The sequence below is a fragment of the Carcharhinus amblyrhynchos genome, chromosome 6 (genome assembly GCF_965287045.1).
Source record: "Carcharhinus amblyrhynchos chromosome 6, sCarAmb.v2.hapA, whole genome shotgun sequence".
Classification (NCBI taxonomy): domain Eukaryota; kingdom Metazoa; phylum Chordata; class Chondrichthyes; order Carcharhiniformes; family Carcharhinidae; genus Carcharhinus; species Carcharhinus amblyrhynchos.
In genome coordinates this window covers 104922567-104937980 of record NC_137329.1, presented here as the reverse complement: position 1 = coordinate 104937980, position 15414 = coordinate 104922567, and the positions used below count along the sequence as shown (strand labels likewise).

The 15414-nt window shown below is 42.3% G+C and overlaps 1 protein-coding gene across 1 annotated transcript in view; it reads right to left on the bottom strand.

Annotated features, from left to right (window-relative positions):
• The window catches only part of cped1 (cadherin-like and PC-esterase domain containing 1), a 222056-nt gene that overhangs the window by 99558 nt on the left and 107084 nt on the right, over positions 1–15414 (bottom strand). Inside the window, exon 15 of the mRNA XM_080191117.1 lies at positions 14346–14514. Coding sequence (XP_080047243.1) covers positions 14346–14514 — 169 coding nt within the window. The remainder of the gene's footprint in view (positions 1–14345; positions 14515–15414) is intronic.

Here is a 15414-nt window from a genome sequence, read left to right as displayed (position 1 = left end):
GGTTGTCGTCCATTTAAAACCGAGATGAGGCAAAGTTTTTCACTCAGAGAATTATGAGTTTGGAACTCTCTTCCTCAAAGGTAGTCTTAAGGCCAAGCTGGTTAGATTCTTGGTAAGCCAAGACGTGATCGGTTGTGGGGGTAGGTGGGATGCAGATTTGAGGTTACTATCTGATCAGACATGACGTTATGAAAAGGCGGAGCAGGTTTGAGGGGCTGAATAGCCTGCTTCTGCTCCTTGGTCGTATGCTTGTATGACTCAGATCACTTCCACAAGAGTGAAAAGTTAACTGTGTATGTTCGGACTAGTTATCCAGGTTTAAATTGGCGAATGTGGACTGGGGGAGCACGTTGGAGGGAGGGTCTGCTGAGGAGCAGTGGAGGATCTTTAAGGAGATCTTTCTTGGTGCTCAGCGGAAATTTATTCCGATGGTCAAAAAGGACCGTAGGAGGAGAGGTAATAAGCTGTGGATAACGAAGGAGGTGAAGGGAAGTGTTAAATTAAAAGCGGAGGAATTTAGAGTAGCTAAGAGCAGTGGGCGAGAAGAGGATTGGGAGAGGTTTAAATGTCAACAAAGATTGACAAAGAAGTTGATAAAGAAGGGTAGGAGAAACTATGAAGCTGGGCTAGCGCTTAATATAAAAAAGGATAGCAAGAGTTTTTATAAATATATAAAAAGGAAGAGGCTGGCTAGGGTGAACGTTGGTCCTTTAGAGGATGAGAAAGGGGACCTAGTGGTAGGGGATGGGGATATGGCTAAGGTATTGAATAACTTTTTTGTGTCTGTCTTCACGGAGGAGGACGTGAATAATTTGCCGGGTGCTAGCGATGGAAAGGTGGTAGGACTGGAGGGTCTTAATGACATTACTGTTACTAGAGAGGCGGTGCTCGACAGACTGGAGGGGCTGATTGTGGACAAGTCCCCAGGACCGGATGGATTGCATCCGAGGGTGCTGAAAGAAATGGCGGAGGTGATAGTGGATGCCTTGGTGGTTATTTTCCAGACGTCGCTGGATTCTGGGGAAGTGCCGGAAGATTGGAAAATGGCTAATGTTACACCGTTGTTTAAGAAGAGTGCCAGGCAAAAGGCGGGGAATTATAGGCCGGTTAGTTTAACGTCTGTGGTAGGTAAAATGTTAGAATCCGTCATTAAGGAGGAAATTGCGAGGCATCTTGAAGGGAATTGCTTGATAGAGCAGACGCAGCACGGTTTCGTTAAAGGGAAGTCGTGTCTGACAAATTTACTGGAGTTCTATGAGGATGTGTCTAGGGCGGTGGATAGAGGAGAGCCGGTGGATGTGGTCTTTCTGGATTTTCAGAAGGCGTTTGACAAAGTACCTCACAAGAGGTTATTGCAGAAGGTCGAGGGACATGGAGTTGGGGGTAGGGTGTTAGCGTGGATAGAGGATTGGTTGTCAAATAGGAGGCAGAGAGTGGGGGTCAACGGGTGCTATTCGGATTGGCGGATGGTGACTAGTGGAGTGCCCCAGGGGTCGGTGCTGGGGCCTCAGCTTTTTACCATTTATATAGATGATCTGGAGGAGGGAACCGAGTGTAGGGTGTCGAAATTTGCTGATGACACCAAGATTGGGGGAACGGCAAATTGTGCGGAGAGTGTGGAGAGTCTGCAGAAGGATCTAGATAGGTTGGGCGAATGGGCCAGGAAATGGCAAATGGAATTTAATGTTGGCAAGTGTGAGGTGGTCCATTTTGGTAGGAATAATAGTAGGAAGGACTATTACTTACGTGGTGAAAAACTGCAGCAGGCGACGGTGCAGAGGGACCTCGGGGTCCTTGTGCATGAGTCGCAAAAACCCAGCTTGCAGGTGCAGCAGGTGGTCAGGAAGGCGAATGGGATGCTGGCCTTCATAGCGAGGGGGATTGAATATAAAAGTAGGGAGGTCTTGCTGCGGCTGTATAGGGCATTGGTGAGGCCGCAGCTGGAGTACTGTGTGCAGTTTTGGGCGCCGTACTTATGCAAGGATATTTTGGCCTTGGAGGGAGTGCAGAGGAGGTTTACTAGGCTGATACCGGAGTTGAGGGGGTTAAGCTATGAGGAGAGGCTGAATAAACTAGGCTTGTACTCGTTAGAGTTTAGAAGAATGAGGGGAGATCTCATTGAGACGTATAAGATGATGAATGGGATGGATAGGGTGGAGGTGGAGAGACTCTTCCCGCTCAAAAAAGACAGTAGGACTAGGGGGCACAGCCTCAAGATAAAGGCGGGGGCGGTTTAGAACGGAGTTGAGGAGGAACTTCTTCACTCAAAGGGTGGTGAATCTCTGGAATTCTCTGCCCGTTGAAGTGGTGGAGGCTGCCTCGCTAAATATTTTTAAGACACAGGTTGATGGGTTTTTGATAAGAGAGGGGATTGAGGGTTATGGGGAGAGGGCGGGAAAGTGGAACTGAGCCACGACAGATCAGCCATGATCTTATTGAATGGCGGGGCAGGCTCGAAGGGCTAGATGGCCTACTCCTGCTCCTATTTCTTATGCTCTTATGTAAAAGGGACTGCTGGTGATCACTAAAAAATAGGAAGGAAAGGTTTGTCTTTGTAAACTCCCCCTTTATGAAGCTGGAAAGAGATATTTGCTCTTCCCTGTTCCACTGCATTGTTGTGGCTTGTAGTTGGCCCACTCTTGGGCTTCCTGGGTTTTCCTCCTATTTCTCTAAGACTTGCCTGAGGAAACCTGCCTGTGAATTAGCAACAGGCCTAAGTTCAATCCCCAGTGACTGTTGAGCTGCCTCTGCAGGCATGGTGGACAATGGCAGTTTGCCTCCATTATTAATATAAGGCCCGTGGCCCAATTTTGGGTGAGCAACAATGCTCCAGTTTCTCGCACACACTGGCAGTGAATCATATGAACAAACAGCAGGAGGAGGCCATTCAGCCCCTTGAGCCTGTTCCACTATTTAACAAAATCATGGTTGAGACGATAGTAACTTCATATCTACACTCCACCTGTTCCCAATAACTTTTTATGTCGATGAATCTATCTACTACTGCTTTGAAAATATGCAAAGATTTCACTGCCCTTTCAGGAAGACTCCCAAAGACTCACTATCCTCTGAGTGAAAAACTTTGCCTCATCTCTGTTTTAAATGTATAACCTCTTATTTTCGAACAGTGACTCCCTCGTTCTGTATTCGTGAGAGTAAGCCATCCTCTCCACATCCACTCTCATCAAAACCCCTCAGGATCTTAACATGTTTCATTTTAACATGAGGGAGGAGGTGGGCTTGTAGTATTATCACTAAACTATTAATCCAGAAACTCAGCTAATGTTCAAATCTCAGCATGACAGCTGGTGGAATTTAAGTTCAGTAAAAAAATCTGGAATTAATAATCTGCTGATGACCTTTAAACCATTGTTGATTGTTGGGAAAACCCATCTGGTTCACTGATGTCCTTCAAGGAAGAAAATCTGCTGTCCTTATCTGGTCTGGCCTACATGTGACTCCAGAACCACAGCAATATGGTTGACTCTCAACTGCCCTCCAAAATGGCTTAACAAGCCATTCAGTTCAAGGGCACTCAGGGATAGACAATAAATCCTGTCCAGCCAGCGAAGTTCATGTCCCAAGAATGAATAAAAAAAACAAGTCACCTTTTACTCTTCTAAACTCCAGCAAATACAAGCCTGTCTAACCTTTCCTCATAAGACAACCCACCAGGTGACTAACAGCCCTTTTCAGTGCTGTTCGAGGTAGTGCTGTTCCCATTTCCCTCTCTGTCTCTCTCTCTCTCTCACTCCTGGATCTCAGAATCTGTAAACTTGAGAGTTGAAAAGTCAACATGGAGCAATGCTGGCTGCTTCTGCCTTTGTGTTCACAATCACCAGGCAGAACTGGCTTAAAAGAGACAGTTTAAAACATAACCATCTTATAAAACCTCATACTTTGTAATGAAATATTAAAATATCTATTTATAAATACCAATCAGAAGTAATTTCCACAAATTCATTGACGATGTTTCTGTTGAAAGCAATCAGAAAAACTATTTTTTTTCCCTGCAAAGTTACAAGAATGTTTTTCATTTTAATTGTTAATAACCATTAAGACATTTTTGTCTACTGTGAAGAGTAACACCAAAAGTGAGGCTATTAACTTCAAGCTAAATAAGTGGCATTCAAATAATTGACTTAACCCACTGTCTATCCCACTAAATTATACATATGGACACTAAATTATCTGGACGTTTTCTTACATTCCTGCTGGCAACAAAAGTACTGATTCATAAAGCACATTCTTTATGTGACCAAAAGCTGAAACCTAAATGCAAAGGAATGCCACTCAGTTTATTACTTTCTTAAGTAGATCAGACGCTTCAATCAATGTCTAATGAGATACAGACATTAATGTCTGGCAACAATTTTCGATACAATATTAACTCTTCCCTAACAGAATTTGGTCTCTGTACAGCCGCTCTCAGTTAATCAAACTGCAGTCAAGTCAGACAAAATACTGAAGTCATGCTAGATAAAATAGACATTGGCTTGGTTTCATTTTGGAAAGATGGGAAGAAAGAGAATTCCCAATATTGTCTTGGACGATGAAATAGGTTGGGAAATATCCATAGGAATAAACGTGATTGGTGGGTTGAATGGATGTAACTGGCTTGTGTTCCAATCATTGTATTGTTTCATGGAAAATTTTCCATTGTGTTCACAAGCAAAGTTCTACCTGATCAATAACAAAGGCCCCATCTCCCAGTCTCCAGGTAGTTGGAAACTGGATGTAGCCCCCAAGATGCACTACACGATGCTTCAGACTCCCAATGTGGTGATATCTCGGCGGGAATTGACCAGGATGTTTGAGCTTCCGATGGGCAATTCCCCTGTTCCCCGGAGTCTCCGAAAACAACTGTGGCCTGGAATCTTTGATCTCGCCTGCAGCTGAGACTCTCTGGTCCTGCTGAAGGGAGTGGAGATTTTGTCTGAGCATTACATTCTCTGTTCTTGCTGGCAGCGGCCACAGGGTATGAACAGCTGGAGAATTTTGGTTCTTGTGTTGGAGTCAGAGGACAGAATTCAATGGCTGGGGGATTGCGGAGAATGCAGTGGGAAGGCCAAAAATCACTGGCGTGAATTATTTCCACAACAGGACCTTGCGCTGTTGCCCGCCAGTGGGGAAATCAACTGGAAGCCAATGTGAAACACACTTACAGTCTCCTAATGTGTTGCAAATGAGGGTCCAACCACGCATGGCACCCAGATTCCCCATAGCGTCAGTGGGAAAACATGCCAGAGCAAAACACGTTTGGAACAACAATGCATACAGGTGTTGGGACTCACCTGAATGATGCCTGGGGCTGTCTCTGGTGAGGTAACTCTGGACCCTGGAACACCATAGCAGTGGGTTGGGGACAGCCTCTACAGATAGATCTTGCAGGTTCAATGCCCTGAAGGGGGGGTTCATCTTCAGCCTCAGAATGCTTCTGGAGATCCATCTTCTTTCTCCAGAGGTCCACATTCTTTCTTCAACCATGGGTCAGTGATGTTGGACACCTTTTCAATATGGTGCCTGGACAGGATGTGCCATCAGGCCTGCTCCACATTGGAATACAGGCAAAGCAGCCGGTTACATAAGTAATGATGTCGGGCCGGAAGACGACAAATTTTCCCAGCAGCCTCTGCAGCGGGCAAAACTCCAAGTTCCTACCCCTGCCACGGGACTTAATCCCAGATAGGTGAACTCTGCCCAGAGACTCTGGATATTTTTGACTTACTTATCTGAATAGTTGTTCAGGAAATCTTAAACAGAAAAATTCTTGTTTAACCCCTGAGTAACTATACAATAGATCCTCCAATTACACACACTGATTCTTCCAACCACCTCCCACCCCCCACACTGACCCTCTCCCCCTCAACCCCAACTACTTCCAACTCAAGCTGACTCCCTCAACACCACAATCCAAGCTGACTTGAGCACACGCCTCCAACTACCCCCCTCTGCCCAACTCCACCTCCCCCTCACCCTGCGACCTCACCACACCTCCTCTGACTCTCCTCACCCGACCTCATCCTCCAACTCCCCCAATCCCTGACTTTCCCCGACCAACCGACTCCCCTTGACTCTGAACTCCCCTCCAACTTGACCTGACCCCAGTCCCTGAACTGGCCCCCCCCCCCCACCCACACCGCTAACATCCCCGACCTGACAGGCCCAGATCATATCACCCTACTCCCTCACCCGGCCTTTTCCCTGACCTTACCCACCTTACCCACATACCACCCCCATCCTACCAACTTACCTAACTCACCCTACCCCTTATCTCATCCACCTCATCTCCTTACCCAACTCATGCTATCCCGTTACCCACTGACCCTGTAGCTTTTCAAAGAAACTTTGGAGCATTGAAACTCGTTACTTCCCAGAATACGGTAATTAGTGCCATGATAAAGGAGGCACGGATTCCCTTCCCTGATATCTCGGAGATTTCCTGAACTCATCATTTCACTTGGAAGGATCTTCTCCATCAAATAATTGCCCACGAATATTGGAGGAAGATTAGTGTTTTTTTTTGTTTGATCAGACCCATTGAAAGATCTGGGCTCATGCTGTACTCAAGTTAGCTTCAAAAAGTATATCGTCGGCTGTGAAGTGTTTTCTGATGATCTGAGGAGGCGAAAGGCACTATATGAATTTAAGTGTTTTTTTTTATCTCCAAATACTCTATTCTTATGGCCTTAAAGATAGGCTCTTGATCGGTAGGGGGATTAAAGGTTACAGGAAAGGTGGGAGAATAGGGTTGAGAAACCATAGAAAGCATGGTTCCTGCTCTGTCCAAGGCTGCCAGAAACTACAAAGGGTCATGAACAATGCCTAGTCCATCATGTAAACCATTCTCCCATCCATTGACTCTGTCTACACTTCCTGCTGCCTTGGAAAAGCAGCCAGCATAATTAAGGACCCCATGCACCCTGGACATTCTCTTTTCCACCTTCTTCCATCGGGAAAAAGATATAAAAGTCTGAGATCATGCGCCAATTAACTCTAAAAAACAGCTTTTTCCCTGCTGCCTTCAGGTTTTTGAATGGACCTACCTCGCACTAAGTTGATCTTTCTCTACACCTTAGGTATGACTGTAATACTGCACTCTGTACTTTCTCCCCTCCTTCACTATGGTATGCTTTCTCTATACAGCAAACAAAAAAAATACTTTTCACTGTATACTAATGCATGTGACAGTAATAAATCAAATCAAATCTTATCTATGATTGAATGATAGAGCAGACCCGATGGGCTGAATGGCCTAATTCTGCTCCTGTACATTATGGTCTTATGTTTCCACATTTGAATCATTCAAAAGCAGAGACAGCCAATCTGCTGCTTATAGAGATGATGTATATCAATAGCAGAGGATTCACTATATTTTTAATGTAGAGATTTGTGCTTGGAAAACATATATTGTTAAGAATGACACTGTCCATTGTTCTTAAAAATCTAGAGATTGCACGCCTCAACAGTTCCCAGATTGCTTTTTAGGCGGGGCTGTAAGCTACTGCTAGTGTTATTTTGTTGAAGTATATCATGTCGGCGGAACCATATATTATCAGGAAGATCAGAGGTCATGGAGCGCTCTGCAGTCTGCTGATTGCAGTAGCAAATGAAGAAAGGTGAAAGGAGATGGATGATTAATCAAAAAGGAGGAAGGCCAGAAAACAAATAAATCACAGCAGCAACAGTAGTTCAACTTTCAAAAAAGATTTCTATCAACGAAAATAATGCTGTACAAAATAAGATAATGAAATAAAACATTAAAAATCTACTACATTCAGAACAGATTGTGATTGTGTTGCACTGCGCCCTCTTCTGCAAAAATACAGTACACTAAATTAATTCTTACAGTCATTCTTCCCCTCCTGCTGCCTTTTAAGATATTTCAGTTTCCAGGATTTGATACCAATGTTTAGTAAGTTAAGGGGAGGCAATGGCCTCACAAGACTATTAATCCAGAAACTCAGCTAATGTTCTGGGGATCCAGATTCGAATCCTGCCACGCAGATGGTAGAATTTGGATTCCATAAAAAACAATATCTGATGATCATGAAACCATTGTCAACTGTTGGAAAAAAACTACCTGGTCCACTAATGTCCTTCAGGGAAGAAAATTTGTTGTCCTTACCTAGTCTGGCCTATATGTGACTCCAGAGCCACTGATTGCATTGCCCATCCCTAGTTTCCCTCCAAGGACAACTGGGGAAGGACAATAAATGCTGGCCAGCCAGCGACACCCATGTCCCACAAATGAAAAAAAAACTCTACAGATATGTGATCACACTAACATATCCATGATATAGTTAAAGCCTCTTGTTTATTAATGCACATTAATCTTACTATCTATATCAGAGGCAGAATTTTAACTGCTGGTGAGGTAGGTTCAGAAACGACTGGGAGCTTAAAGCTACAAAAAGTGACATTAGGTCATAAACTTGGCATGAACTCACCACGTCCTGATTTAATTTCACATGAACATTATCGAAAGCAGAAGCTTACACCAAAGAAAGATTCGAGTACCAAAAGTTTGGTCAAAAGAGATAGGCATTAAGGAATGGAGAGAGTCACCATGGTGGAAATGGTGTCAGGGCAGAATACAGGGCTTGGGGCCCAGGAACTGAAGACAGAGCAACAAATGGTAAGAGATGGAAATCAGATGATGTTCAAAAGGCTGGAATTGAAGTGCACAGAGATTATGGAAAGCTGTCAACTTGATGCAGGGCAGAGATAGGGAGAGATGAGACCATGGGGGGATTGAACACCAGGCTGAGAATGTTAAATATTGGAAACTGCTGGACCAGGAGCCAATGTAGGTCAGCAAATGCAGGGATGATGAGTGAAAAGACTTGGTGCAAGCTGGCATATGCAAAGCGTGATTTGAGATGAGCTTCGATTTGCCCATGGAGGAAGGCAGGAAGCTGGCCATGAGAGAACTGAATTAGTCGAATTTAGAGATAACAGTAAGTTAAGGAAACAAATTAAAAACAATGGGTGGGGCTTTCCACTGGGTGGGATCGACAGCCCGAGTAGAAAATCCGGTGTGGGGCGCAAATTGCATTACACGCCAAGTTAAAGGCATGAGGCAATTGTCCCAATCTTCCAACTTGCGACATAACAGGAAGCCCCATTACAATAAATTAACTTTTTGTTATCAGCCCTTTACGCCTGATAATCTCTCCCCACCTCCTCACCCATTACATAATTCATTCACTTCAGCGTGCGTGAGTTACGACAGTTCACCCAAGGTGGACACCTGGCAAGGGGAGTTGAGGTGAGTGCATTGGCGCATTGCTTGTGGGGGAGTGGATAATTCTATCTTTAATATTGGGACAGCCTTTAAAAATGGCACCTGATCAGGGTGCTGCTGGCATGGGTACAGCCTGTCAGTGTGTTTTTTTTCAAACAGATGCATTTTCCTATTTTAAATTTTTACCCCATTCTTAAAGTTACAAAGGCAATGTTCACAGTGGATCAGGTAGACCTGAGTCCATCACCTTACTTGCTCCAAAAAACAAATTGAAATTGAATCCAATTCATGGTTCCCCCACAAGATCCAAGCTGATAACGTAAGGCATTCCACCCCGTAATGGGCTTGGTCTGATGCTTGATCTTAGCCAAAAGGCAGAGAAGTGTGGGACCTGCCCCTTCAATTTTTTCCAACTAGCCAAACAACTCGTCGGAGAAAGCTGTCATTGGATCCAGTGGCTCCTGCAGGGTCTTTTCCATCTGCTGCGCCTCTCTGCCAGAAAAGTTGGAAAATTCCACCTAACGTCACCAAAAACTGATTCTACCATTTTAATAGTTATTAAACTAATGACCAGCAATAATGTTAGAACTCGAGCAAGGTTGATAGTAGTACACTTATTGATGAATGCAGGAACACCTGCTAGCTAACACCAACAATCTCTCTTACGGTCCACCCTAAACATCAAACAAAGTTTAGATCACAAAAACAAATTCCACTTTAATGGCACTTGATCCATGGGCAACTATAAATACCAGAGTAAAAGCTTTTGTTGGACTCCAGTTAAAAGGCATGACTGGAATGATTTAAACTAGCTCGCTCAAGCACAATGTGTCTGCAGATATCTCCTTCAGGATTACCATTTAAGTCCAATCTTGAACTAAAAAAATGAAAGCTTTTCCAATGGGCTGTAAAATGTGAGAAAGCTTGAAAGAAACAACATATTGACTGATGCAAACTGACAACTCACTTGTTTAATCTTCCAATTTCTATATCATCATAGCTTGGCTTTTAAACCCAAAGTTAACAGTGCATAAAATATCCTCTTGCAGAATGTTGGACTTCTTTTTAAATCTCATGAATTTGCAATATTGATGCAAGAAATAGTTGTAAATGACATATGGGAATGAGAAACATGACCCAGTCACCAGAAGTACACAGACTAAAAACATTTGTGGAAATCTCCAAACAATATTTGCAAAAATAGTCTCGGAAATTGAAGAGCTTAGGAAACTCAGGCTAGTAGGAGATGTTAGGCCTCAATTTGCTGACATATTGCTGTCATAAAATTGGACAGCAACAGGTGGTGAGGAAGAACCCTTCCATGAAAAGCAAAATGCTGCAAGTTGCTGGATGATTTATACTGTGCCAACTCTCAAAAACAGCATCTCAACCTTAACCTCCTCATGAAGTTGCTGCATTTAAACATTCATTTCCCATTAAATGCGCCACAGAAAGTTAATTTATAGCACAAGTATCCTTTAACGATGCAATGATTGTTGGCTGAGAAAGTGAATAAGTTTGGATTCATTCTTTTAGGTCATGAATTGTTACTAGAGTTTTCTTTAAATATCAAATTTTAATTTTTAACACTTTTAAATTTACTTCCCCTTTGTGTCATTTTTGTTTCCCCACACATTCTCAATCCAATATTTCTTCACCTCTCTTAGTACCTAACTTGACATCTGGGCACTGCAGATGCTTTTATACATGCTTAAGTATCTCCGCTGGTATCAATAGAGAATGCAACACAGACTGCGTATGCAACAGCCCACAGCAATGCCTCCGCTCGGGGGAATCAATGCAAGTTTGCATAGTACTGCTAGAAATAGTGCTACACTAAAACCCTTGCCCTCCTTAATTTGAGCAAAAATAATTCATTTTGATGTAATTCTGGGCAAAATAGTCATTGCACTTGGGAAGATGCTCAAAGGAGGAGCACATCATAAAAACATATTTTGGAATTTGTTCAAAGATAAATTTGACTAGCAAATGTTTAAAAAAAAGCTTAACCAAATTCGCTGGAGCTCAGTCACAAAGGTATTCATTCACCTATGTTTTTACAATCAGACAGCTAGCTACAGCCTTTAGAGGGAGATGTTGAAGCCAAACAGCTTTTGTAAATGGTGAGAAAAAGGAATAGATCAACAATGTAAGAATGTTACTTATTTTGTAGTCTAACACAACAGTTTTAAGCTACTTTTAACTACACAAAAAGCTAACCATGCTCACCATTTGTTGCTGTTGGGGGGGTGGAAGGCGGGATATTGAATTTAATGATCAGCCATGATCAAAGTGAATGGCAAGGCAGGCTCGAAGGGCCAAATGGCCTACTCCTGCTTCTATTTTCTGTGTTTCTATGTGATGCTAAGATTATTATTCACACACACTTTTGCTGTTTAATAATTTGCTTAGAAGTTGGATTCTAACATAAAATGTTGCACTATTCTGCTACAATTTGGAGAGAAGGAGAATCACATGAAGCACAACTTTGAACCAATGACTGATATAAATTGAGGAGCATCCTCTGCTTGCTCCCTGGACACGCTACAGGTGTGTCTAGACACCTGGGGAAGCAAACACGTTCTCACAGATACAGGGATCACCAGAACCTTAATTACAGAAAGGAAAAGTATCTAGAATAAAAGTTCAAATCGGTTTGATTAGAAAACTAATGTGTACAGAATGAATTGGCACTTGGAAAATGTTCTCTCTGACCGAACATTTCATTCATGAGATGCTTGGTAACAAGCTTCTCTAGTGTTCATTACTAATTTGGTTTACAAAAGGTTTCAGGACTTAGGAAAAAACACTATACATGGGAAAAGCACAGGCAGCATAATGTGTTCCTCTTAGAAGCTGGTGTTGCTATGAACTGCACACTTTTTTAAACTGAGTGGCCTTGAACTTAATCCAGGATTACTCAAATGTACCAGCAGAGGGGAAACAACATCCCTTGCCTCTGCCTTTGTAACCTTCAGCATGGTATCAGTTTGCACTGAAACTTGAATATCCAAATGGGATTAAACATAAAAGAAAACTAGAAAGAAAGGCCCTGGATTAGAATTTGAACTGCTCCTTACTGTGAGAAAAGGCCACATTGCTGTCACTGACCTTTACCTCCTGTGCGTGATGCCAGTTGTGCTTAGTCAAGTGTCTAAGGAAGCCTCTATCAATTCACACCATATTTACCCTTCTGCTGCTGGAACAGGTGTTGGGCTCCTGAAAGGACAAGCGTGAAACTTGTTGCTGACTGGCTAACCAATCCTGCCAGTCTGTGCTACCTCCTCTGTGGGAGAAGAAAATTAACTCAGTGCTGAGACTCAACACAAGCTAAATGATAACGTAATTGCTGAGAATTTGCTGTCAGTGGAACTCTCATCCCTGCTGACAAAATGCATTTGTTTAAAAATGCAGCATGTTTTCAGTCTCATGGGAAAGGGATTTCACACACATACTCGCATACACACACACACTTACATGCACACACACGCACATACACACATGAACACACATAACACATATACACACACAAACACTTACACGCACACACGTGCACATACACACATGAACACACATAACACATATACACACACACAAACACACACACTCAAACGCAGACACACACACACACACCCATACAAACACAGGCACACACACACACACACACACATACTCACACACTGCTCAAAGTTAATGTATAAAATCTTAAAAGTCCCACAGTCACCATTTCTGTAAGAGGTCTAAAATTTCATTTTGAATATATGCTTGTCAACCTTTTGCATAGAAGGGCTTCTCTAGTTTAAAGAGCTGTAGCACTTACATCAATCATCTACGAGAAAACTTGCATTGCTTTGGCAGAATCTGTAACTTTTCTAGGTAAATACCTAACAGTTTCTTTCCTAATTTACACATTCACAGGACAACTATTCCTTGAAAGGGATAATTACAGCTAGCAATAATGTAGCATTTCTTATAAGGTGTTGAGAAAGTAGAATATAACTAAAGGGCTCACTCAGAAAATATGGATTAGCATGGCTTGATGGGTTAGAGAGAATAGCATGACTCAGAAAAATTTAAGGCATACAAAAAATGGAACGCTCTGGGGAAAAAAGAAGCTACAACCACATAAGTATGGGTGTAATCATATTCTGGCAAAGACCTATTGAATAAACAAGTTAGGAAATCCATTGTATTGAAGAATGTGATTTAGATCTGTGCAGAATTGAATATACTCGTCTGATTAGATCTGTAAAAAAGATGGCTGATGTGATTAGATCTGTACAGACTTGAATATACTTATATGATCTGTATAAAAGAAAGCTGTAACAGAAAAACTTTGAGCAGATCCTTCTGATCACTCCCAATGGTTATTGTAAGTGCAAAATAAAATAATATTGTGTGGATTTTCTGCGATATAGGTTGTTCGTTAAAAATTTTCTTTAATAGTGTGGTATGATAGGTCCACAATAAAAGTTGCACTACATATGTACAGAGTCTTAACACAGTTATAATTAAGTTATAACTAGATATTTGCAAAAGTTGTTCATTCATATATGCACCCAGTATTTGAGTCTGCTTTAAATAAATCCTGAAGGCATACAAACAGTCAAAAGTGGAGGAAGCAATAATGCTGTTTGTATCTACAATATAAAGACACATTTGGTTCTAGATAGTTTAAAGAGCTTTTTTTAAATTCATTTTCTCCCATTTTAATTGACTTCTCTCTGAGACCCTTGCATCATACATTTTTTCCAGGATAGACAGAAAGGGAGTGAATGCTGCTCTCCAATCAGATTCCAGGGAAGAATGATTCCGGATGATTTGCCTTCTGATTTTTTATTCCACTTACCCTTCAAAATTGTTGGCCTCTGTCTAGCATCAGTTTCTGGCAAATAAAACTGTTTGGAATACACTACACAATAATCGCAAACTTAACTCTATTCATACAACTTCAGTCGTTCAGTTCTCTACTGAACAACTGAAGAGCTTTGCTTAATTCTCAAGCATTTTGTTCACTCATTTCAAGTTTTAAAAATGAATGAATTATTCACTCCATCTAGGCATTGTTTAGTGATAGGAATAGGTCAGAAATGGTTACCTGCACAAAGCTGCACATTATACTCCCCTCCAACACAGGTAGGCTGGGACGGCTATGCCGATAAACGTTGACAGTGTAAGTTGCTATGACAGTAGGCTGAGCGCGAGACTCATCCGATACCAGAATGTGGATTCTGTTATTGCCGAGGCCAAGAGGATAGTTGGCAATGCTGAGGGGAAAAAAAGGACAGTAAAAAATCAAGCTGCGCAATATGCTGGAACTTGCAACTTCATCTCACAGGAGAAACATTATAAATTCCAGAACAGGAAATGTAATACAGTATAAGTTGAGAGTGAAACAGAGATTTAAAACTTCCAGTTATTCATTACGAAGTTTCATTATATAAATCAATCATTCAATACTATCACGATTTTAAGACAGTGAATTTCGTAAAACATGCAAGAGAAAGGAATGATTTTAAATAAAAACAATACTGGACAAGTGCAGGGAAATGGGGTTAGCACCTTTAGTGGTAGATAATGTAGATGCAGACTTGACGGGCCGAAGGGCCTTTCCTGCACTGTATGGCTCTAGGGGTGGGACTTTCCAGCCTCACTCGCCTCAAGGCTGGAAAATCCTGCCCGAGGTCAACTGAACTTTGCATGATCTTGTCCTGCACTGCTACCATTCCCATGGTGGCCGGGACAGGAACATTCCACCCTATTATTCTAAAATTGCTGATATTTTGTCCTTGTTCCTGTCGAAGTTACTGACTCCTTTGTTTGCTTCAGGATCCACTCTGCATCTGGCATTTCTGTGTGAAGGTATTGTCAGTCTTATTTAACAAGGATGGTTGTGCTAAATGTGTAGAAATTGCTAAGCTTCCAATATAATTAATTCCAGGTGAGATAAATATCCCTCACTTTGATTTGCCATTGGACGACTAAATGGGCTGCATTTTCCTGAGGTTCAGACAGCAAAGGAAAATGGAATGTGATTAGGCAGTGAAGCCTCTCTCTGTTTTCCAGCCTGGATCTCAGTTTCCCTCTGATTGATGGGAAACGCTGCAGGAGGCCCCTTACTCACTTGTCCCAGTCAAACGCTGACAGGGCAGCAGGGTCTGGAGAGC